The sequence below is a fragment of the Cyrtonyx montezumae genome, unplaced genomic scaffold (genome assembly GCF_038088225.1).
Source record: "Cyrtonyx montezumae isolate F1298 unplaced genomic scaffold, pur_monq_1.0 scaffold_10, whole genome shotgun sequence".
In the NCBI taxonomy this organism is placed as follows: Eukaryota; Metazoa; Chordata; class Aves; order Galliformes; family Odontophoridae; genus Cyrtonyx; species Cyrtonyx montezumae.
The window spans coordinates 2,261,825-2,287,057 of NW_027071826.1; the positions used below are offsets into that span (position 1 = coordinate 2,261,825).

General features: G+C 47.9%; 1 protein-coding gene across 4 annotated transcripts in view; it reads right to left on the bottom strand.

Moving 5' to 3' along the window:
• KTN1 (kinectin 1) overlaps positions 1–1,457 on the bottom strand; it is a 48,633-nt gene extending 47,176 nt beyond the window's left edge. For all 4 annotated transcript variants that reach the window (XM_065748019.1, XM_065748011.1, XM_065748001.1 and 1 more), the window contains exon 1: positions 915–1,457. In XM_065748019.1, the coding sequence (XP_065604091.1) occupies positions 915–1,431 (517 nt within the window). In that variant the 5' untranslated portion in view covers positions 1,432–1,457. The remainder of the gene's footprint in view (positions 1–914) is intronic.
• Between the last annotated feature and the right edge of the window lie 23,776 nt (positions 1,458–25,233).

Consider the following 25,233-nt stretch of genomic DNA (forward strand, 5'->3'; position numbering starts at 1 on the left):
TTCTGGAAAACACCCACAAACAAGATCTGATCCCTTTTTCTGTTGCTGATAGTGGGTGGGTCTTTTGCAGAAAAAAAGAAAAAATCACCACATCAAGCAGCAATGACACTTTTTACTTCACTCCCCACAACAAGCCTGTCATATTACTAGTTACATTGCCTGCAAATACTTTGTTTCTCACTTATTTCGGAATGTTCTCCTTTTTCTAATCTCCTGTGTACTGAGATACATTGTCTTCTGCTGAGCATACAATCAGAAGGGCCGCAAACAGTTCTGACTACAGCTCTCAGCCTGTTCCGAGTTGGATGCTTCCATTGTTCAGCTGCAATGGCTAATCTGGGGGGGAGTTTAACATCCATTTCATTTAGTTAGAAAGGCATAAGAAGTGAGAAGCAGCTTTTAAGTGCTTATTTCTAAAAATCAGCCACCAAATACCTTCCTGTACATGAAGCATCCACTTAAACAGTGATTTATTTTGCATGCTCTGGTTGCCTTAGAGGTCTTTATGTATCAAAGCAAGTGCTCTTAGGACTGCACTTTTTTTCCCATAGCTTGACATCAGAATGCACAGAGCAAACATTTAATGATTTTTCAGGTGATCACAATTTCAACAGCTTGAGAGCAAAGCAGTCAAGCCACAGAGGAAAGGAGAGAGACATTCTACTCTGTTACCCTCAACAGCCTGTACTGGAAGAAAGAAAGGATGGGAGAAGGAAACCTGAAGCATTGCTGCCAGATGAAAAACAGGGGAAAAAAAAGCAACAGCTCATAAAAAGGAAAAAGTTAGAAGTGAGCTTCGCCCCACAGAGATCAGGCAGAACAGTTCTGAGAGAGACACTCTGTGGCTTTGCAAGAAGCAGAGCACAGCTGTGGCATTCTGTGCAAGAAGCGTATGCAACGTAAGGTACACATGCCATTTTTCTGCTTCTTCTGCCCAGGCTTCTTCTTAGGTGCTGCTGGTTCGGATGGTGGAGTGGGCTGTTTTGTAACAGGGACTGGTTCTACTTTCTTGCCTGAAGACTTGGATCCTTCTGACTCCTTAGTTACGTGATCATCTTGAGCTGCCTTCTGCTTCTTCTCCTTCTTCTTCCGTTCTCTGACACCAGCAGTCGCCTCAGTCACGCTCGGGGGAACAGGACCAACGTGCTCCTCATCTGTACCCAGGGCATCAGAGAGCTTGAAGTCCCGAGGTGTGCTTTCAGAGTCAGATTCGTGGATGTTCCCATTCTGAGCTTCTTTCTTCTTGTTCTTCTTCTTCTCCGTTTTCTTTTTATCACTCTTGGTTGGTTGAAACTTTAGGTCCCTTTTCTGCTTCGCGAGGACTTCATCATATAATGTTTCTTTCATGAACAACCAGAAGAAGAGAAAGATGACTGTAATAACCACGGAAGGAATGAGGATGATGAAGTAGGTAGACTCATAAAACTCCATTGTGCTTTTTCTTAGCTATATTAAAAAAAAAATCTGCAAGGCAAAATGAAACAACAATTAGTTTTTGACAATGTGTTCTTCAATACTTTTCCTCCTCTACCAATTATAACAACAAAAAACACTTCAATACTGTTTCAGAGAAATCTTAAAAGGTAGCTTTTAATGACATTGTTAAACTATATCAATGATGAATAACTTCTGCAATCATTTACCACTTCCTTTCAGCCTGCATAGGAAGGCTGATGATCGCAGAGGAGAGCAGCTCTCTTTCCTCACATTGCTCATCTTCCTTACCTCCCTTCCCAAATGCATTTTATTAAGTTAAAGCTTTTAATACCAGAAACACAGGAGGCCACAGCTTCAGAGGCTGCAAATCAAGGACTCACAGAGCAACGCTGATTCTTTTTAAATCATTTTTCCTTTTCCACCCAAGTCAAACATTCTGAATTAAGATTGTCACAACAAGTAGGAGCTAAGTTTCATTTTTTGCTCCCAGATTTATGAAAGCTTCAGCAGTGGAATGAACAGAAGAAGGGAGACAGGTGTAACGTGGAGTCAAATATGATCAGGTGGTTGGGTTTCTTCCTCCAAAACTGCTTTTCAAAGCAGCTATGAATCACATAACCGTAGGGATTGGAAAGGATCTCTAGAGATCATGAAGAGACCGAGATTTTTGTAGGGGATAAAATGGAGCAATCATTGATAAAAAACACTGTCAAAACTCCAATTAAGCAAATGCAACTCCTGCTTCACTACATCAGTGTGAGAACTGGTATGGAAAACACACCCTTCAATCACACTTCCCTCTACACAGGAGAAGACAACTCAAGCTGGGAAACCCATTGGGGACTGAAGAAATCTGACCCAAGTTGTGTGTCCCACAACAGCTTTTATCATCCGACCGCAGCATCCCTAACACCGCCCATATGTGCAAAGGTCCCCAGCAAAAGCTTCTTTTGGGGCTCTAAAGATGGAGAAGGGACTAGAGGAGAAGAAGTACAAGGAGTGCCTAGGGTCCCTTGGTTTGCTGGCCCAGAGCAGAGGTTGAGGGGAGGCCTTGTGGAGGCCTACAGCCCCTCACAGGGATCAGATGAGCCGTGCTGAGCTCTGCTTGCTGGTGACAGCAACGGCTTTTGGACAGAGTTGCTGTGATAATATATTTGTACAGCACATTGAACAGCACAGAAAACAAGGAGTGGGCACTCTACTTTGGCTATTAAGTTATCAAAATAAACAGCTAACATTTCAACACTCTAATTGTTCTCCAGTTGCCTTAACGCTAAGTCTCCTCCTGTTTTGCTTCCCGAGCGTGCACAGCCTGATGTAAAGGTTTGCATCTGGAAGTGCATCCAGCACAGGGTTTCACAAAGGCTGCATGAGTGGGAGGAAGAGAGAAAAAGAACGGGTGCACGAAACCAAGTGGGAGCTTTCAAAACGGTCTGACAGAACCAGCATCCTGCATTAAGTGATACAACATTAGTTATCACATGAAGGAAACAGAGCTTGAAAAATCTGCCTCCGCCAAAGTCAATATTGAATGTGTATGGGAGAAACTAATCCCTAAAGTAAATATGTGATTAAGCAGATTTTTCACAAGTGTAATTCAGTGATCTTTGCCATACATCAGTGCCACAATTATAATATTTAACCATGAAGAGCACAGACCACGCCACCTCTGTCTCATCTGTGCACAAGCACATGGCTGACAGTGGTCACCAAGGCAGGACCAAGGATGAGAGAACCATGGAATGGTATAAGTTGAAAGGGACCTTACAGCTCAACCAGCTCCAAGCCCTGCCATGGGCAGGGACACCAACCACCAGCTCAGGCTGCTCACAGCCCCATCCGTAGCCTTGGGCACCTCCAGGGATGGGCACCCACAGCTCAGGGCAGCAGTAGCAGGGCCTCACCACCCTCTAAGGAAAGAAGTAGATGGTGGTTATCATTTTGAGACCAGAGAAGCTAAATGTTTAACACAGGTTCAGCTGGAACACACCAGCATGCATCAGGCATGGCTACAGCCCAGACACTGGGCTAACTCAGGCTCCCAGTTGCACCAGTTCCTAAAGATGGCACAGTACCCTGTTATGGAAACCAAGGCAAATCTGGTTGTTTCTATATGCTTTAACCAGACCCCAAAAACGCTTTGGAAACTGTAATTTAAGTATGTTCCCAGAAAGGTGATGTTTTATTTGCCAAAGAGGTGTGCATGCAGCTGGGAAAGCCCCAAATCTTTCTGATTCACGAAACACAGTCACGCTAAAATCTCTTGTGTATTTTTTCTGAGTCCAAAGCAAGCACCAAGTGCAAGCTAAAGCTGTGATCTCCTGGAACAAGCACCCAAATTCCCCTGCCCAGCCTGGAATAAGCAAGGCAATTGCTGCCCTATCCCTGGAGGTGCCCAAGGCCAAGGGGATGGGGCTCTGGGCAGCATGATCCAATGGGATGTACCTGGTCCATGGCAGGGGGTAGGACTAGGTGGGCTTCAAAGTCCCTTCCAACCCAACCACTTAAGCATCACCTGCTCCATGCCAAGAGGTCTTTGCAAGGTGACACTTTCACTACTGGGTAAATGGGCGAAGGGTTGCCTTGCAAAGCTGCCAACTGCCCTCCAGCAGTCTCCAATCACTAAACCAACTTCTTCATTCCCATTTATACTTCCATACTTCCTCAACAAGCCACCTAGGAAGAAGCAGAACTGAACTGCAGGGGGAAAAAAAGTCCTAACCGTAGCAAGAGAAACAGGACAGAAAGTTCTCCTGTTAAACCAGCAGGAAAAAAAAATGACTGCTGCATAAACATGAACACCTCCACAGGTGAGCTTCAATGCTGTCAAGCCACGGGTTGCACACACCCTCACTTGAGCTGAGAAGTGACACAGAAACCTTGAGTTGCTTCAAATCTTAAGGTTATTCAGTTAAACACTCACTTGTGTATAAAACCAAACCTGGAAAAGCATAGGGAACAAGTGATGGAGCAGGTCAGCCCATGCAGCCCTCATTCTGCAACTGGGGAACAAATTATCTGCCTCTGTCTGCACACAGACCCCATTCCCATCCAGCATTTAACAAAAGAACTGCACTTTTGTTGCCTTGAACAGAGCCCATGCTGCAGAAACTACTTCTGAGCTCCAGCACAGTGCTATTGCTTGCACCTGACTTCCTCTGCTAGTTAACACTGGCCTGGATTTCATAATACACCCTCTTGCTTTCTGCATTTAACTCTCAGGTTTCACTCGGCACCGACACCACATTTCACAGGGATATTCATTCAGTTTAGGTCCAGGGGATTAACTTACTTGAGAAGACAGAAATAAATTATAGCTCCATCTGGCTAATGAGTCACCCATAGCTCAGCCCCAGCACGTTACGAGCACTGCTCCTACCCATGCCCGGGTCTCAAGATGTATGTCATCTCCAGAGATTTGTGCTTCTAAAAAGATAGCATTAAATGAGGGAGAGAAATTACTAAGGTTATTATTTTATATACTATTCAAGATGCACATACATCTTAGCTAAGGCAGCAGCTCCTTTAATTGGGGTATTTCCCCAGGTATTTTCTCAGCAGCTCCGTGAGATCTGCAGCAGAGATTTAAGATGTGATGCACAGAGGACAGCCAGCCCCTATAAGGAGCTTTCCTGTACTCACTGCCCAGCATACAACACTCAATTCAGCCATCTGCCTGGAAAGATGAGACAGTAAAACCCCTCACATTCAACAGACACCAGGAGCACAGCAAGAAGTCTCTGAGGAGCACTGTATAAACTCCTCAGAGATAACGCTCTAACACTATTTTTCCCATTAACCCGCACACAGCAGCACACTTCATATTAGCCAGCTGCAAAGAGGATCATCCCAAAAACAGCTTCACTGCCAAACGCATCCTCCCACAGAGCTCACCCAGCAATGTGTGCACTGGAAGGAACTAAAGCCTGATTTGACACAGGGAACAAAATGCTACAGGACTCTAAAATGCAACAGGTTCAGCTCCTCATCCATGCAGCAGGGCAAACAGCACAAGTAATGCCTGAGCATTGTCTACCACAGGGCTCAGACCATGGGGGAAAGGCTGTCTGACACCCCAGAGATGGTTCATTTCATGTCAGCATGATTACTCAATTGCATAGTTAGAACATCAGGGATTTTTCTGGGGAGTGTTTGGTTTTTTATTTTCAGCAGTCCTATAACATCACAGAAACAACAACATGTTTTCCATGCGCCAAGACATGACACTGAAGCCAGCACAGCTCCTGCAACATGATGCTACAGCAGGCAGTAGTGAAAGCCAGGCCAGCACAGCAGGCAGGGATTTCAGTTCATCAAACTTGCCCCAAGCTCGTTAACACCTGACTAATTTCAGCAGGTAATGAGCCCTTGCCACACCACATCCTCCACCTTCCTATTTCAGGGTCACACATTCCCAAAACCTCTCTGCAAAGGAGCAGGCTGACAATAGAGCATAGGAATAGAGTGAGGAATAGACTACATCCGAACACAATTTTAAAGGCAGAAAAATAAGCTGCTATGTGCATATCTCACCTGTCACCCGTGCAAAAGGCACGGCTCCCAGTAAGCTCACACCACCTCCCTGCAGGCTGCCTTTTAAGCTGCACAGTTGAAAGGTGTGCAAAAAAAAAAAAGAGCACCCAAAACCTAGAAAATTCAGAAGTGAACTGACCTGCAGCTTTGATCCAGATGGCAGAGTCCAACCCACTTTTTTCATATTAAACCCTGCTTCCAAAGCTACACTTGACAGCCTGCTGGCAGAATCCTCCCAAAACCCAGAGCTGGGGCAAAGCACAATGAACAGCAGTGCAAACTTGGAGGTTTTCATTTAACTAGAGCCCTGACAGCTTGACTTATACAGCAAGAGGAAAGCCTTAGCCACTAGTATTTTCACTCTGAGCCATTGGAGTATTAAATTAACTCCTACCTGGGAAGGAGATCTATTCAAGTGCAGCTCAGCACTGCTCAAACCCCCCTCCCAACTGTTAACAGCAAGAGGAGAAGCCTTGTCAATAAATCTTTCCCTTCTTTGCTTGATTACACTGATACAATTAAGCCATTTGCAGAGCACGATCTCAGCGCTTCAAATACCCTCTAGGTAAATATTTTCCATTCCAAACGTGCCGCTGTTTGTACCATCTGTTGGGCTCTGCCTGCTCTCAGTTGCTTGATGTTAGTTAACAGAAACGCACGACTTATTAAATTCCAGAAAAGAGTAACTTTGCTTCAACTGAAGCCTTTTTATTTTTCTTTTCCCACCCTTTTTTAAATACAGCTTTAGAGTCAGCACCTTGAAAGAAATGCAGCAGCAGCCCTGCAGCGGGTGAGATACACCCCAGCTTGGAACTAACCAGCAGAAGCAGAGCAAACAACCTCCCATTTACACACAGATAGAAACACACAGCGTGGGGCTGGCAGGGAGCAGCCTAAGGGGCTGGAAATCCTCCTGTCCCAGCATCCCAAACCCACCCAGACCCCTTTGGTGAAGCCAGGGCTGAAAAATCTTAAGAAAAGTTTTCTTGCAACTTTTATAAAGGGATGTTATTTGGGATTAAAAAAAAAATCAGCACCTGGTAGGAGTGCCATAGGGACCAGAGGAAAGCGTCCTCAGCCCCAGCAGGCTGCACATTTTCCCTTGAAATTCCATCTCCTAACACACAACATTGATGTCAGGTTTTGCCAGCAGCCCAAGCTGGGGAGCATTACATCCAAGGTCACCACCACAGAAGCTCCAAAAAGACAAAATATCCCCAGCTGTTATCTCTCATTTGCTGTCACTTGCATTGCCTCAGACTGTGCAGTTCAATAGCACCGAGGGCTACACAACCAGCAACACTGCACCAATGGGTAAAGCAACAGGAGCAGCCCCACTGCCACTGACCTGCCAGCAACACACTGAGCCAGCTGCACCTTGCAGCTACACAGAATAGCTTTGGTAGGAAAGGATCTTATAGCACCCAGCCCCATCTCCTGCCATGGGCCTACCAGCTCAGACTGCCCAGGGCTCCAGCCTGGTCTTGGGCACCTCCAGGGATGGGCACCCATGACTCCCTGGGCAGCCTGTTCCAGCACAAACCCAACATCCAGTTAAGCCTTAGCTTTGGCTCAGCAAGCAACACAAACCTGGGTTTACAGACTCTCTCATGCCCTATTACCTTCTCTTTCTCAGCCAAATCAGAGTAGGATTACCTAATAAAAATAAGAGACAAAGCTAAAAGATTAACAGCCAATGCCAAGTTTACTTTACTAGACTGAAGAGCAGTTTCTGAGCATAACAGGGTCTCTAGCAAGATAAACCAGGCACAGATTTAAGGCAGGATTCTTGGGTCAGCACCTAAAATCTGTGTGCCCTGCATCTGGATGGGAAGAAGAACCAGGCCCTGCTTGTTCTGCAATTTTGATCAGCTGTGGGGGAAGTTAGCAGAGTTTTGTACAAGCCAAGCTGATGCAACAGCTCGGGTTTACTAGACACAAAAGCCATTTAATCAAATTTTAAGCCATTATGCACCTCAACAAAGGCCTTCTGACATCTGCCCAGTCTGTTGTATAAACACCCATCACCACACTCACCTCCACTGCTCACAGCCGTGCAGCTGCAGGTCGGTACCCACCTGAGCCCTCACTGCACCCTCCCCATCCCCTCCTCCACCTGCTGACACAATGCAAACTTCATCATGCCCAGCTCACTTCTGCCAAAACCAGGCAGCTCTCAGCTGGGAGGCTATCAGGCAATCTAATGCTCATGTACTTTAATCCTCTTCTGACACAGCACTAAGTTGTACTGGCAAGAGTGTATTTTTCCTGAGCCACCTACATTTACCTGACTGTGCTCTGGGAGCTCTACTTGGTTCGAGCAAGCTCTGCAGCACTTGTAGCCATGACACTGGTCACAAATAAGGCTCAAATTCCAAGCTTAAAAAAAAAGAAAAAAGAAAAAAAACCTAAGATCCTCCCTTGAGCAATTTGAGGCTGCTACACTCCTTTTACTTCTATGCTCAATTCAGCCTCCACAAGCAAAGGAGGACAGGAGAAAGCAGGAACAGGCAGCAGCCACAGCACCTGAACTCCACTTGTGCTCTCACAGCAACTTGCAGAGAACAGCTCGAGAGAAAGCTCTTCCTCTTTCCAGTGTACACAGCAGGTTTACCTAAACATACATTCTCATATTATACACCTTGCTTATATTTAGGAAAAAAAAAAAATCAACGTAAAATAAGGAGATGGAAACAAAAGCAGAAAAGGCCTTCAGCTCAGCTCTTTTCTATTTGTTAATGTCTCTGCAGATTGCTGAGAAAGTATGAATGGATTCCAAGAACCAGGAGGCTCGCTTACAGTGGAAAAAGAAAAAAAAAGGTTTTTATATAGGAGAGTGCAACTAGTGAAGGAAAAGCCCCAGGCGTGTTATCTGACCACAGATCCCTGCAGAAGGAGGGACTGCCTCACAGGGCCCTGTACACCCCCACGGCCTCAGGCACCTCCAGGGGTGGGGCACCCACAGCTCTGGGCAGCAGTGCCAGGGCCTCACTGCCCTCCGGGTAAAGAATTTCATGCTCACATCTAATTTCAATCTCCCCTCTCAATTTAAAGTCACTCCGCCTTGTCCTAGCACTATCAGACAATATAAACAGGAGTGCAATCTTTTACAAGCTGCCTTTAGGTACTGTAAGGCTACGGTGAGGTCTCCCTGGAGCCTTCTCTTGTCCAGGCTGAACACCCCCAGCCCTCTTTCTTCACAGGAGAGGTGCTCCAGCCCCCTGAGCATCTTCAAGCCCTCCGCAGGACCTGCTCCAACAGCTCTGCATCCCTCCTGTGCTGGGGGCCCAGCACAACTCAAGGAGTTCCTCAATAACTCAAGGAGCTCTTTTCCCCATTGGTATACACACCACCAAGGATTGCCCTAACCCAAGAGCAACAAGAACAGTCTTCATTTATTGCCTGATCCTCCTAATTACAGTCTAACTCAACCCCCCATTCCATTGCAGTCAGATGTGTCAGTGCACTCACTGGCATTGCTCCTGATGCACAAGAAATGCTGTTTCCAACCTACCACAAGTGCCACAGGCAAGCAAGCAGCAGTGCTGATGGAGCCACAGAGAGGCTCTGACCCTGCATGGCTGCTGAGCACTGCGGTCCCTCCAGTGGACCCAATTAACCTTCAACCCTCCCCACCCCAGCCAGGCAGTCCCACAGCCAGGCTACACACACCCTAGCAATGTCACACCATTGCCCTGCAAAGCTCCACCCACAATCAAGGTCTCGCAGGGAATCAGAGAGTGTAGGTAATGGGGTAAAAGGCAGATGGAGCCTCAGCGTAAATGAGAGAACTTGGAAGTTTGCCTATAATAACACGTCATCAACAAGGGTATATGACATTCATAGCAAGAGTATTAACTTTGTTCCTATTAGAATTTCTTTCCCTTATTAAAAAAAAAAGCTAATCAGGCAAAGATATTTTTAGTACGAATACCATAAAAGCAACTTCACCAAGATATAAATGCATATTTAGTGGATGAGAGCAGAAGTCATCCTCTGCCAGGCAGGTATGAGCCCAGGAGAATCGCTTCAGCATTCAATTTCTGAACTGAAGCATGTGCCTGCAGTCCCCTACCCTGCTGCAAGGGGAACAAAGGAAAAGGAAATGACTAATCAAAGCAACAGCGCATTAATATATTTCGCTATGTGGAAAGGGAAAATTGTAGTGCTTATTTTTAACATTCCCAACAGGGGAATGCACTTCCATACGTATGCCAGACACCACGTAGCCTCAGCAGCTCTAAGGAGGGGAAAATAAAAGAGAGTCTAGGCAAGGAGTTGCATGTTTTCTTCCATCTCCCTCCCAGCAGCCTGAGGCTTTGCATGTATATATGCACAATACATATATTTATTTTCCATTCTGTGCTCCCTGCTCTCTGTGCCCTCGCAGGGGCAAGCATGGGAATAGATCTGCTCAGCACACCAAGGCAGGAGTCCAAAGGACCCTTGTGATGACCCAAAAGGAGGGCTTTCCAAGCCCTCCATAAAAGGGACCAAAGCCAATCAGTGCATTACCAGCCTGCCCTGGTCATTTGTGCACTGGGATGGCACAGCACAAACACTGCTGGTCCACTGCCTGTCCGACTGCAATTGTTCCTCCACTTTGTAATTAAGGACTACAATTCCCCTTTCTTGCCAAGCCCCAGAAGGCTCGTTGTAATGAAGCCATCTTAAATGGATCCACTGCTGAACTGTAACAGTTAAGATCCCAGTAGCTTTGACACTGCTAAATGCAAAAGAAGCACAGAAACCAACAGTGAACATCCTTGCACTGGGCTTTGCAATCACCACCCTGCAGGCTGCTGCAAGCCCAAAGCTCATGCTGGTCTTTATCCTGGTGCTGCAAAATGACAAACTCGGTCACCCCACCAGCAAGATCTTCCCATTATTTTTGTTCAGCCTGCTACACAAAGAGACTGGACCACTGACAAAACAAAAAGTGCTTCATTAACCTTTCTGCAACTCAACGATCCTTTTGTCCAATGGCAGCAGACAAAAGAAGCCACAGCAGAGGGATGCTCCGTGTGAATTCCCAGAGGGAAATGAGATTGCCCTACCTTGGAAACAGGCAACAGGTTAAAGAAGGGCTGTTAACAACTCATATAGGGAAATCAAAATTCATAAGTGACTGTGAATCATATCTGATTGAGATGCTTTCATGTGGTTTCCTCTCCCTCCCTGAAATGTCAAGATAAGGCCCAGGTTAAGGTCTCAGCAGCTGAGGGATTTCAGTTGTTTCTAAAGAGAAACAAAGTGTGATTACTGCATCAAAGTTACTGTAAATGTGGCATGCATCTAGCTACATTAGAGCATCAGAAGGCAGCAGTGAAACAAGGCTGCTACACTTCTTCATTATGCTTCAGCTCAAGTCTTGGTAATTCTTCAGATCAACAGGCAGGTGAAACCAACAAGGTATTTGCCACCCTTCATAACACACAGTAGAAAAAAGTGGGGGGAAAACTCCCAGCACTCGAACAACCGAAGATCACAGAACGGTAATAAATTTTCAGACATGCCAAGAGTTTAAAACTCAGGGGAACGCAGTTAGCTCTCAACTCCATGGCTTCAGAAGAGACCTAAACAGGAGGAATGCAGACTTGACATATAGAAGTCAGCATTCCTCCAAGTTGACAGAGGCATCACCAACAAGCAGAGCACAGCTTCCAAACTAGGGCCTGTGAGTCCCCCAGCCCCGCTCAGCTGGGGAAGCACTCCATCAGCACAGCTATTTTTGTACTACATCCCACAGTCATGCTTGAGGAAGACACAAAACTGCAGTAGGATTCAAACAACCTGAGCTGGCACTGCTTACTCTCCTTGCTTTCCCCTGCTCTGAACTACCCCAGTGCCATACCCAGCCCGCCAGCTTCCTCTAGTCTTACCTCGCAGGGTGGAGCTGAAGCCAGAGGACAATGCTGGCATGGGAACAAGTGTGGCCTGTCCCTACCCATTTTTAACTGCAAGTTGGAAATATGCTTTCAGTCATCAAGGCAATGAGCTGCTCGGCGTGGCAGCAGCACTGCCTGCAGCCCTCATGTCCCAAGTCCCCCTCCTGCTCCCAGCTCAGCCAGAGGCAAAGCAGAGCCCAGGATTGCAGGGAATGTACTGTGACGAATACAAGAGGCCCCTAGCAGTCCTTTGCCAGCAGGGATTGGTGAGTTTTAACTCCTGGTTACGTCATTAAGAACAACACCTGCAAGAAAGAGCTGGATTTTATTACAACTGTGCGTTACATTTAAAATCAATCACCAGATTAAAACACCATGCTGTATTTGTAAAATCCTCCAAACACAGAGGATGGGTCAAGTACACTGAGGACAGAATTCGCTCCACAGAAGCTGATGATGGGTTTGCCACAGCACTGATGCTTTGACTTTCTGAGCCTGTACACATCTGCACCAAAGGATGAGCAGCATCCCATCAGCAAGACTCACTCCTTAGCCAGGTTAGCTGCTCCCCAGCACAGCTTTCCCTCCTCACGTATCCTGAAGTACAGCATTACCCAGCACAGGATAGCACTGGCATAGCTAAGCTGCTGATACTCTTAGAAAATATTACTTAAAAAGCTTCAAAATGGTTGGGGAACAAAAAGCTTTAGAAGCAATCCCTATACACAGCATTAGTGGCATACAAATTACTCCACAGTATAAACTGCATTATAAGTTGGAACGTTCAACTCTATTTCAAGGCACAATGTGAAGTTTAAGGAACTGCTGCTGAACTGAGGTGACTTCCCTACTGCGACAGTGAAGCACTGAGGTTCCTCCCCATCCTCCTTCAGGAGAGGAGGCAAGTCATTTATCAAGGGTGGCACTGCAGGCTCACATCATCACCCACCCCAAACACCTGCCCTGTTACTACAGGCACCTCACTGCTACAGCTGCACCAAGACATCATTCTTTTACCTCTCAGACCACTTCTGCAGCCTTCATGAACGCCTCGGCTTAAGAACATCTAGGTTGCTTTAATAATAATAATAAAAGACCCTAAAAATGCTCAGCAATAGAAATGCAGAGTAATTTAGGTCATTTCCTTCATGCTTCTCTGGGTTCTCTCCTTGCTTTACTGCCCCACTGTCTGCTCCTCCTTTGGCATGCAAGGATTTAATAAATATTTCACAGCAATCACACGGATGCAAACTCAACAGCCTCCAACTTTGGTTACACCTCTATTACTCCTGCAGTCTATAATGGAGAGGGGGGATTAAGAAATCAATTTAGAAATAGGCACGCCAGACCCACAGCCAAGAAATTCTTCCTTTACAAGGATGGAAACAAAAAAAAAAAAACAAAAAAAAAAGGAGGAAACCAGGGGGCTGAGGCATGAAAACACCTCATCCAGGATTTTCATTGGCTTTTACCACTTTTGAAGCAGAACCCATCAGCTGGCACTCGCTGCACGGCTCAGCCTGCAGCCCACACGAGGCAAGCTGGAATCATGCCTCAGCAACTCTCCCACCAACCCACGTGCTTAAGTGCATCAAGGAGGAAAGCCAGCCTATCACCCCATAACCACCCTGTGAGCTCCCACCCATGCAGGGAAAACCTCACGCCGTTGTGCATTTTGTACCAGGCTCTAACCCAATAAAAGCTACTTTAAACAAAAATAAATCTGTTTTTACATACACACACATGCACAGTAAGCTGTAAAGAGGTTTACTAAATTTAGCATGCAACCCAATCCTAGTGGCAGTGCAGCAAGGGCTGTGGATATGGAAGTGACCTTAAGGGAAGGTAACAAATGAGGACTGAAGGTAGTGCCTAGCAAGCAGAAATCCTAATGCACCCCACAGATCCTCCCTGAAGCCTGGCAGACTCCAAGGTTTTGAGATACTGCCTCTGTCTCTCTTCTGGGCAATGCTTTCCGTCGGCAAGGACACTTTCCCAGCAAACACTGGGCCAAGAACTCCTCTCTGGGCAGTCTGAACATGGAGAAGTGAAGCTCTGGTGGATATTTGCCACTGCTGCAAATACAAAATGAGGCAGCACAGGTAATGTGAAAAAGCAGCAGTTTTTAATCAGTTCATCTCAGCATAAGCCACACATTCTCCTGACAGGTGTTTACACAAGCAAAGGTCAGTAGGTGTGAGCTGGGATACAACGTTCACTCACACGCTCCATTTGGTAGCAGCATCCCAACATCCACTGAGAGCCACAGACACCTCCTGGTCAGCAAGGAGGATGAGCCCTCCTCCCTGGGTTAAAGAGGAAGAGAAGATCCCTCCAGCCCCAACAGGAAGAGCCCTTCTGCCACAGCACTGCTCAACTCAGAACTGAAAGGTTTGAAAGGCTGAAGTCCCTGTGCTCATCGCTCTCAGATGAGACAAGAAGGGCAGAAGTGATACTGCAGAAGTGATAGGGCCCTGTTTGTAGGGCTTCCTTAAGAGAAAGGGAATCCCTACATAAAAGCTGCACTGGGACTCCATTGCACATAAAGATCACGGGTGCTAGCCTTACTTTCCCTTCTGTTACATGGCAAGGCAGGAACCCCCAACCTCCCTGTGTGCCAGGGCACTCAGAGCTGCAGCAGGCAGGTTCAGGTTGCCAGCAGGAGGAAATCCACCCGACCCAGAGTAAGGGACGCAGCTGAGTCACAGCCCTGAAATACTTCTGCCACCGGGCACTCGCCTTGAGAGCTTGGGAACTGCTCACTTCCTCCCACAAACTGGGCTGCACAGGTTTTGGGTTCCCTGAATGGAGATTTTCAACTCAGAACTCCCCAGTGAAGAGACTGAGGGGAAAGAGATTAAAAACAGTCACAGGCAGTGGTCAGATGAAACCAGCAACAACACAGTTATCAGCGGCCTGACATTATAGGCTCTCTTATCAGTCAGTCATGATTTGGTCCAATCCTGGCACTCTCCCCAAAGAGCTGAACCTTGTGCAATAGCTTAGTCATCATCTGCCTCGACAGCTACGCACTTGCAAATGGATTACAAGTCCTCTCCAGCGTCCCTGCCAGCAGCAGTCTCCTTGCAACACCCCTCAGGGAGGGCCAGCAGCGAGATCACACATGGCACGGCCCCCACTGCCAGACAGCTCAAGGAGAGGGATGCTTTCATCTCTCAGGCTCAGCAGCTTCCTTCACACAGGGTGCAGGCAGACCTAAGACACTTCTGTGTGTGATGGCAGGAGCAGGATGTGCTAGAATTTGCCTCTGCACTAGAATACCCCACCTGCCATTTTAAGTCTGTATGGGAGAAAGTAACTAGGAGCGATGCAGAATGAAGCCAGCGTTTCTGCTGCAAGAAATGCTTGTGGTGGGGATCGGAATGTGGATGTAAGAGAATGAGGAGCCCAAAATAACCAGGCTGGGTTGATATTGCTGTAGCTGTGACACAGCTCAGCAAGAGGTTACAGGCTCTGGACCAAGGGACTTCCCCTCCGCAGGATGGGAGCTGAACCACATTTGGAAGCATCGTGAATCACAGGCATAAATAAACCATCCTTAAAAGCCTTCAACACCCATGTAATCCCAAAGCTTCATTCTCCCAGGGTCATTCAGCAAACACTGAACGAGCTGGACACCAGTCAGCCTCAGGTTAGCAACTCAATTAATACGCAGAGTCCAAAAAACGAGGAGTCACGTTTTGCTGAGCAACACTAAAACCCCTCCTCTGACACAGCAAAAAAGCTTTCCCTGACGCTCAACGTGTTGTTCAACCTGAAGAAAACCAGCAGCTTCATTCCAGATCCTCAGCACAGAGCTGTTTCCCTCAGAAAGGCAGCAGGTAGCAACGTGCCGGTGTGACCTGCAGCATCACCCAGCCCTGAGCAGCTCCAGCCAGCAGAGCGGACAGCGGGGTCAGCAGTCTGGCATAGGAAGGTGCCAGCCTGCACATTTGCTGCCAGCACTGAGGTGTGCATGGCTCAGGGGACCTTGCCTGGCAGTAAGATCACTGCGAGCACTCGGACTTTGCAGCAGCACTTTGCCTCCACGCTGGGCGAGCCCTGTGATAAGTGCCACTTTGCAGAGCTCACTGCTGTGCTCACACAGGACATGAAAGCCACGCAAAGCTGACAGTGACAGCAGCAGTTTGCTGGTACCGCTGGTGGAGAGCAACGCTACTTGTAATGGGGATCATTAGGGCAGGAAAATGAGCAGCTTGCCAACGCTGCTAATTTACAGACACTTTCTTTCCCTGAGTTATTATGCAGCCTCAGAGCAAGCTGAGATGAAGTTCAACTGAAGAGAAAGCTGCTCCTCTTGTATAAGTCTTTGAAAGACAAGGGGAACAAACTGCTGCTCAGCAAGAGGAATTTAGAGCTGTGGGTGCTGATAAGCGAGGTAAGACACAAGCACTAAAACAAAGCATGCTACAGAAAACAAGGGGAAGAGCTACATGAAAGTAGCTCTTTTGCTTGTGATTAACCCAAAATCTCACCATTCCTGCCCCTCCTCTCCCTTCCCATCCCCCTGACGCTGCACAGCAAAACCGAAGGCTCAACATTCCTGAGCTGCTACTCTGCATCACATAGAGACAATATTCTTCATATTTGTGTTAGGAAGAGCCAGAAGGAGCCTCCCAGAGTGCTCACGTACATACTTAACAACAGAACTCGTTTCTCTTTTTCCCCTTCTTCTGCAGCACCTAAAAGCCTTACTAAAAATCACCTTTTTAGTTAGATGGGAAGCATTAAAAAGGATCATGAGATCTGCATTCTTTAGCACCTCGGATTAGTACAGTCTCCACAGCCATTATTTCCCTTTCCAGCATCCCACCAAGCTGCCATTTGAGCACGTTCTGACATTTCTCATACCAACAAGGCGCCGGGGCATCCCAGCCAGAAAGACAGCAAGGCAGCACAATTTATGCATTCACAGGCAATCTCCATTCAGTGCTGCTGCACTGACAGACACTGCACCAAGCCTGCCCCGTGCCCAGCACCTATTTTTAGGGCCTAAGCTGACCTGACAGTGCCCCCATAAGCTCATTTATTCAGATTCACTTATTCATTCTAATATAATCTAATTAAAGTGCAGCGCTCCCGCACACAGGCAGCAGCGTGGCAACCAAGGGAGGACAAAGCTCAGGCACCTGGCTCAGGAGCTGCTCCTGTGTGAAAAACCTTGCAGAGGAATTGCAGATCTTGGCTGCATGGGTTCTCCTCAGCCCTGAAAACTGCAGCAGCAGTCTGGCTCAGCACAGGCACGTATCAATGCAACCATTGCTCCTCCTACTCCAAGCTAACTGGAAATAAAAGATACAATTAAGTGCCATGGATGAAACATCTCGTGCTCTCAGGCAATGCTCACAGCAGCAGGCACAGCACTCCCAAATCAGAGAGCAGGGGCAGCCTTGAAAAAGTGTCAACAAGTCCACATTTTAGAAAACATTACTTTGAGGGCTTCACCCCAGCAAGAACTGCTCAGTTTTCAATACTCAGAAGCAGCCATCTCTCCGCAACTAGCCGTAGTTCAGAACAGAAAGAGAACTTTCAGCATCTGCAATATACGTACATGTATGTATATATTAAAGGCATCACGTTCTATCTGTTTGACCATCTCATGCGATAAGAGGAGAAACAGATTCCTCTGAGCCTCAATCCGGCAGCTCTCTGATCTATCATCTCTGCAGCTGGTGCACAGTCATTGACAAGAAGTGATTTGCCTGGCACAGATTTAGCCCCTGTGTCACCAGCCTGAAATCATCACCCGAGGAACATCAGAATGTTTGGGAGCTTACACAGGGAGCAGCCCCCAAACCATTCATTTTGTTAATTATAGTCCCACTGTGCTTGATCTGCCAACATAGCTGAGCAGGATGCTTAAGAACTAAATACAAACGTATAAAATTTCCTTTCTAGTAAAAAGGTAAAAGATTTTTATCAGACTGTGCCTCATTTACAGTATCCGAACAAGCAGCTATGAGGGGATACAACTGCTCTTTCCAATTGCCTCGGGGAGGGAAAGCAACTGCTTACACCGAATGGCAACGCTAGAACAATCACAGATTATGCAAACAGGCCACAAACTGCATTAGGCCGGCAGTGCAGCAATCATTCTGAGACCCACAGGAGGCTCTGGAGCTGCTTTCCCGAGGAGGTGGTGGTGTAAACTGATCAAGTTCACCCCTAAATGCAGTTACATTACAAGCAGCACTCACGACATGAACGTTTCCTATACAATGAAAAACTAAACCTGAGCTTTCTGAGGGCTTTCTTCTGCCCCCAGCCTCTCTCCAGACTGCTCCAAACACAGAGCAAGCAGTAGGAAGGGCTCTCCTGCTACAATCCTATCTGGGATAGCACCTGCCCTGCTCACCCAGGAGCTGGAGCTCTCAGCAGTCAATGGTGAGAGATGGGTGTCCTGGCAGCAAAGGGGAAAGGATTAAGAGCAACCAAGCTCGATGCTTAAAATAAAACAAGTGTCGTCTCCTGCCACATCCTCAGGGTAAGGGTCTCAGCCAACAGTGTTCTTAAGCTACACCCACAGCCTCTGAAATCCATGCAGAATTTCTGTTCTGGAAGGATTCAGTCAATCCAAGGTTTACGGTGCCAATGCTCAAGCAATGATTAGACAATTTTGAGCCAGAATCTCAGACAGCACAGATGATGCAAGGGCAGGCTGTTCTGTGGTTAGCACAGCAGTTTGACACAGACTTGATCCAGCCTTTCCCTACCCTTTAAGGCATTTCAGCAGCAGTCATTAGCAGGCTAATTTACCCAAAGTAAGGTTTTTATGACAGTGGGATACAAAGAACCAAATTAACAACTAGTTGTATACTTCATACCCTCCCACTCCTGCTATTTCTGACAGCAGAAAGCATCTTCTGGAAACTGGTTAGATAAGGAGGGGGAAAATATGTAACAAAAAAGGTATGTGTGTAGCAACTCTAACAGAGCACTGGCATTTGCATCCAAACCCCAACCCTACCCTGCTGCAGCTACACACAAAAGTTATTTTAATCACAGTATACAGAAAGCAGCATCAGCATATGAGGCAAGAGAAAAAATATGTGGTAAAGCAAGTTGCATAGCCTGCAGGTGGATGAGAATTGCAGAGCACTTATGGGAAGGAGAGCAGCAGCACTGCTAGCCTGAACCTCACTGTGCAGCCAGGGAGCAGGAGAGCTGAGGACCCCCTCTCACTTCTTACTGTTCTGAGCTCCTACCAGGGATTTCTGCCTTGTCATACATACGGAGATGTTAAATAGGACTTGACAGCTGCCCCTGCTGAATGCCATATGGGCATTGTTGGGCAGAGGCAGTGATAGAGGCGCTGAAAAGAAAGGGGGAAAGTGGATTTTAAGTAGAGAACGACTAGAGAGAAGTATTAACTCAACTCCTCTTCATAGCAGCGAATAGTGGGAGAGACACTCTTCTTTAAGCTCTTCCATTCATGGTTGTACACAGCACATCATTTCATTAAGGTCACCAACTGATGAGACAGAAACCTCGCTAGAAAGGAGCATTCAGCACTGCTTCACACAGAAGAGGTGCCACACCGTGCTTTTCCCGGCAATACACACTTAATTAAAATAAGGAGTGGGCTGGAATTCCCCGGGCCAAGGGACAAGGCCTGGATGGAGCCTCATGGGAAATCGGCCCCTGGGACCCCAGCGAGGGTCGACACCCCACAGCCACTGCCCAGCGAGCACCAATGGAGCAACCAAATCAAACACCCTCGATAAACGCTGTGCCGCCCCAGGGCTGCCCCCACCCCGGCTTCCAGCCCTGGAAGGGGGCGGAAAAACCTTCGCCTCGCAGCGATCCGTTTTTACTTCCACGCTACAGCCACTTCACCGTAGCAGGCGGGCAGGCAGCCCCCCGCCCTCCTTCCCTCCCTCCCAGCCCCGCTGCCCCACGAGGCCGCTGCCGGGAAGCCGCCGGCGGAGGCCTGGGCCCGGCCTCCCCGCCCGCACCTGCCCGAGCCCGGCCGGGCCCGTACCCCAGGCCCCGCAGGCCGCACCGCGGCCTCACCGCTCCCCACGCGGCCTGGCCGGGCCGGGCCGGGCCTACCCCGGCTGGGACTCACCGAGCTGCGGGTCCGGAGTGCAGCAGCCGGGCTGGTGCCTGCGCGGCGCTGGCTGGCAGGAAGGGAGCGGGCGGGGAAGGAGGAGGAGGAGGCGGTGCCGCACGTCCCCGGCGTTCCCCAGCTCCCCCCCGCCTCCCTCCCGTTAAAGGAGCGGAGCTGCCTGCAGGCTGCCCGCTCCGTGCGTGAGAATCGTGAGCGTTTCCAGGCCTTCCCCACGTCCCCGCGCGAAGAGCAGCCCGGCCCTGATGCCCTCAGCCCTGCAGCCTCAGCATGCAGATGAAGCGTTGCTGTGTTTCTTGCTCCGGTTCGTTTATGGAAGTAAGCCCGTTGCCCCCGGATGGGATGCCATTCAGAGAGACCTAGGCAGGCTCATACAGCAGGCCATCATGAGATTCAACACAGCCAATGTGCTGCCCCTGCTTCGTGGCAACCCCACTGTCAGTGCGAGCTAGGGGGTGCCAGGATGGAGCGCAGCCCTTGGGAGTACCGGTGGTGGCAGCAGGACACGAGCCAGCTCTGTGCCCACGCAGCCCAAAGCCATGAGCTGCATCCAGCACAGCAAGGGCGGGGATCTGCCCCTCTGCTCTGTGAGACCTCTAACGTGTGCCACTCCTGGATTTCTTTCACTTTCAATGCCACAGACATTAACAGGAACATAGCAGCCTTGCAAGGTGAAGGCTGAAGGCAAGGCCTCGCTACTCAACATGGCACAGGCAGCTGCAGCGGTAGCAGCGTGCAGAACCAGGTGCTCCAGGTGCAGGAGCTGGCTTTTTTGTTACTTCCCTCTGTTCTCAGCAACTTGCAGGCAACAGCAGTGGCAGCATGAGAATGCTGTATACCATTGCCCAACGCGCAAGGCAATCACCCATCAGATTATTGCAAAACCTACCACAGGACGACCGCCGTGCAGATCAGCAGCAGCACCACATGCCCCAGCTGCAGGGAGAAGATAGTGCAAACAGCACTGAAATCCCAGCAGCGCTGGGCAGCTGCTGGTGGGGAGAAACAAAAAGGTTTGAAATGCCCCAAGACTTCGTCAAGTTGGGATTTTTGCACTCTCAGATGGCAGACCTGTGGGTCTGGGGAAGGCGCAGGAGGAAAATGACTGCAGGGCTGTAAGGCAGGGAAGCTGATTATTGCTAATTTAGCATTTTATAAGAGAGAAGGAGATCCTTATCAATGCCAGGAACAAGTCTCAACACCTCACTGATTCAGCCTCTCTGTCCTGGCTACGGGAAAAACAACGATGACCAAATTTTCTTTGTGCCTCCGCTTATTTGCATTCGTTTTGTTTTGATTTACAAGTGCAAAAATCCTTACAGTCAGTTGGAACTGAAAAGTAACGTATCGCACACACGTGTACCAAAATGATTTCAAATTCTGCTAAAGAAGGTCACAAAAATTGCTGAGAATTTTATGGACACCCCATCCCTGCAGGAGCCTATGGCCAGGCTGGATGGGGCCCTGGGCAGCCTGATCTGGTAGGGAGCAACCAGCCCAAAGCACGGGGTGGACTGGTTGGGGTGGAACTGGTCAGAGTGGGGATGTTGATGTCCCTTCCAACCCAAGTTATTCTGTGATTCTATGGTAATTAGCTTTTCCTCCAGAAGAATTCTCAATCTTAAGTCAAAAGCAACAGCGTTAGCTCAGAGAGCTCACTGCGAAGGAAAGAGTATTTCGTGCGACTCCTTGGGTCACCAGGGCTGGGCCACAGAGGTGGAATTTAATTTCTAATCTGGAGTTTTCAAGCCTTCGTTATCAGATACAGCTAAAAGGATCACAGGGAGGCTGGGCAGGAAAGCAGCTTTCCAAGCAACACAAGATTAACCTTCGAATTAACACCGGGAGAACTGCATCAAAATGAATTTAAAATATTCCTCCTCTTTCTGAATCTTTCTCAGAAGCATCATAGAAGAAGATGAACATTTAAGAGCTGCTTATCATTAAGCAAAGCAAGTGAAGAAATGTTACAGAGAATACCTCTATTGCTGTAAAACACCTCATGTGCTGTATTCCAGATTTGGTTCGCATATTTTCTTTCATTCATCGTTCAGATTTTCCAGTCATCATTTATGCTGTTCCACATTGATCTGTCACAGCTTTTAAATTCATACTCTTCATCAGTACCTAAGGAATTATTAATATCAGTACAAGAAATATATTCATTTAGAAATAAATATATAATAATAATCATAAATCCCACGTTAGCAACACAAAAGTTCTGTTCTTCCTAAGCAGAGCACTATTAACAGCAGCAAAGGGACATGGATGTACAAGAGCTGTCCCACTCCGTTTATTTGGGACAGCATCACACATGCTGGAAGGAGGAATGTAATCATAACTGAGGATAAATGTGAGCATATCTTAATGCTAACACACAAAACCCAATGGATCTGATGTGATCTGGGATAATGTATCCAGCTTCAGACCATCAACACATGCCCATTTGGGTTCCTAGTATTCCCAGAAACATTGCTGAACAAACCTGAGCTCTGTCTGAGCCCTGACAAACGTTCTGAGCAGCAGAGCTGCTCTTGTATTACTGATTTGGACAAATGTCCACTGAAGGGAGGTTGAAGCAATTAAAGCATTTCATTATTTCTGACAAGCCGCAGATAAGAGGGCTGAAGAAAAAATGAGAGCCACAGAAATGATCCCAGGGATGAAACACCTCCTTACGAGGACAGACTGAGAGAGCTGGGGCTGTGCAGCCTGGAGAAGAGAATGCTGCAGGGAGACCTGAGAGCAGCCTGTCAGTACCTGAAGGGGGGCTGCAAGAAAGGGGACAGGCTTGAGCAGGGTCTGCCTGGGTAGGACAATGACTAATGGTTTCAAAATGAAGAGGGGAAATTTAGACTGGATATAAGGAAAAAGTTGTTTACAATAAAGGCAGTGAAGCACTGCCACTGATTGCCCAGAGAGGTGGTGGATGTCCCTGGGGACACCCAAGGTCAGGCTGGAGGGGGCTCTGGCAGAGGAGTTGGACCAGACGGTCCTTAAAGGTCCCTTCAAACTCAAGCGATTCTATGATTCAAAGATAGCAAGTGGGAAAGAGGAGAACCCAGATGGGGGTGAGGCTGCACCCTGCATGATTTCAGCTGGGTTCCTGCTTGGGTGGAACAGGGATGGATGCAACACTGCAGCACTGCAGAGCCACGTGTGTATGGCTTTGTTACAGCCAAGCCATTGGTGTTTCTGTGCAGGCTGCAGCAGAAGGGGCAGAGCAACGGAAACACGTCTGTGTTAACAGCTAATTATGTGCACTGAGGCCCAGAAAGGTCAAGGCGGGAGGGTTGGAGCATCTGCTGACATCTGGCAGTGGTTTGGGGAAGTCTGGTTCCTCCCGAAGTCCTTATTGACTCAAGCATGCTGATTTGCTTGCTGCTAATCAGAGGAAGTGGTAACAAGGACTGACTAATCACTGAGCTGCACGCCCCGAGGACTCTTTCCATGTCAGCCGTTGCATCTTGCGGAGCAGCCAGACAACGCTGTTTTACAGGGATTTCAGCTGCCCTTCGGCTCGCTTTGTGGTGTTTGCAGCCAGTGAAGGCATCGCAGGTTGTGCTCTAATTCCTGCAGAGCTCGTGTCAAAGATCCCACAGATCCCAGCCCCATTGTTCAAGTCCTCTGTGCTGCTGTGACGTGTGCTGACTAAACTCAAGGCGCTCTGTTAGCACATGCTACCCGCACACCTCTGCTTTTCTGTGCAAACACGTATGACTCTGTTTCTATATTGTCAATCCAGATAGGGCTTAAAGGATCAGTATTTAATTGGAGCAGTAAGTTCAGGGTATGAGACATGGTGCTTGCATTAGAGCCATTTGTCACAGAACTTGGAGGGAAGCATCAGCAGTCAGATGATCCATTGCACGCTCACCTCATTTAAATGCAATTCAATCTAGACGGAGCATTTGGCACAGCATTTAGGGAGATGACTTAACAAAAAGCTCTTCTGCAACCAGGTGTCTGATATATCTGTGCGTGAGCTGCCCAAGAAAGCCCGTAGCCATTAATTGCTAGGTAGCAATTAAGATGTCAGCCAATGCTTAAAGCTCCCATTTGCCTTTTCTAGCCATTTTCAAGGCAGCGTAGAATAAAAAATAAAAACAGAGCGAAGCGCTTTCTTCCTCCACTCTGCAGTCCAAGCATGAATCCTTCAGAGCATGGCTGGGTAGGGAGAAGTGGATTTCTATGCAAACAACATACAGAATGCCTTCGTTTAATCACTTGATTTAAGCAAATAGGGCAATTAAGTGAAGTTAACTGTATGGTTTTAAAGTCACCATTCAGGCCCTCAGCTGAGACAGACGGCTTCTTCTGATGTTGCTTCCTCTGGCATTCAGTGGAGGGTTTGGCAGTCCCTTTTGGGTTCGGTCCTCAGCAACTCTCTGACGTGGGAGCAGGCAGTGCCTCCACTGCAGACAGTGTTGTGCAGAAGAACTGTTCTTTTCCAGCCAGTCTGCTCCTCTTCCCTTTGGCAGAAGGGCCCTTCTTTGCTGGGACAGAAATCGACGTATATCCAGCGTTGACCTCATATCAGTCCCTACCAGGGACAGAAATGCAGAAAGCCAACCTGTGCTTGCAGAGAGCCCGGTCTCCTGTCACTGACATTGGCAGAGAAGAAGGGATATAAGTAAACAGGTTAGCAAAGCTCTGGCACAGGTTGCCCAGAGAGGTGGTGGATGCCTTGTCCATGGAGACACCCAAGCTCAGGCTGTACAGAGCTCTGAGCCCATGATGGAGATGCAGGCATTCCTGCTCACTGCAGGGGAGTTGGACCAGATGGCTTTGAAGGGCCCCTTCCAACTCAATTCCATGATTCTGTGAAGAGGAAAACCCCACTCTGCCTGAGACAAGGCAGTGGCCCCACCACTGGGCTGCACTCCCTGATGCAGGGATGGATAGACAGCACTGGGTGATGCATTTACAGCTGTTCTTCCCATCATCCCATGATCCCATAAAATGAAACCCCAACTTCCAGTCCTTGCGACTGCATTCCTGTAAGAGGATCACTCCCAACTGACACATAGCAAGCCACTAGAAGTCAAAACAGTGAACCTGATTCTGTTCCTCTTTACACCATCACAGCCCAATGATGACACACTTTAATTACTCACAATTAAATGTCAAATTACTCACCATTACTCATGGTGCTTTCTCTCTTTCCCTGAAATAAATCTAACATCTACTCTCCCCTTCACAGCAAGCCTGGTCCTGTTGCTGGTATCAGCGTGGAAAGCAGTGGAGCAATTGGGTTGCAAGGGAGATAACTTGCACTTAATAAAT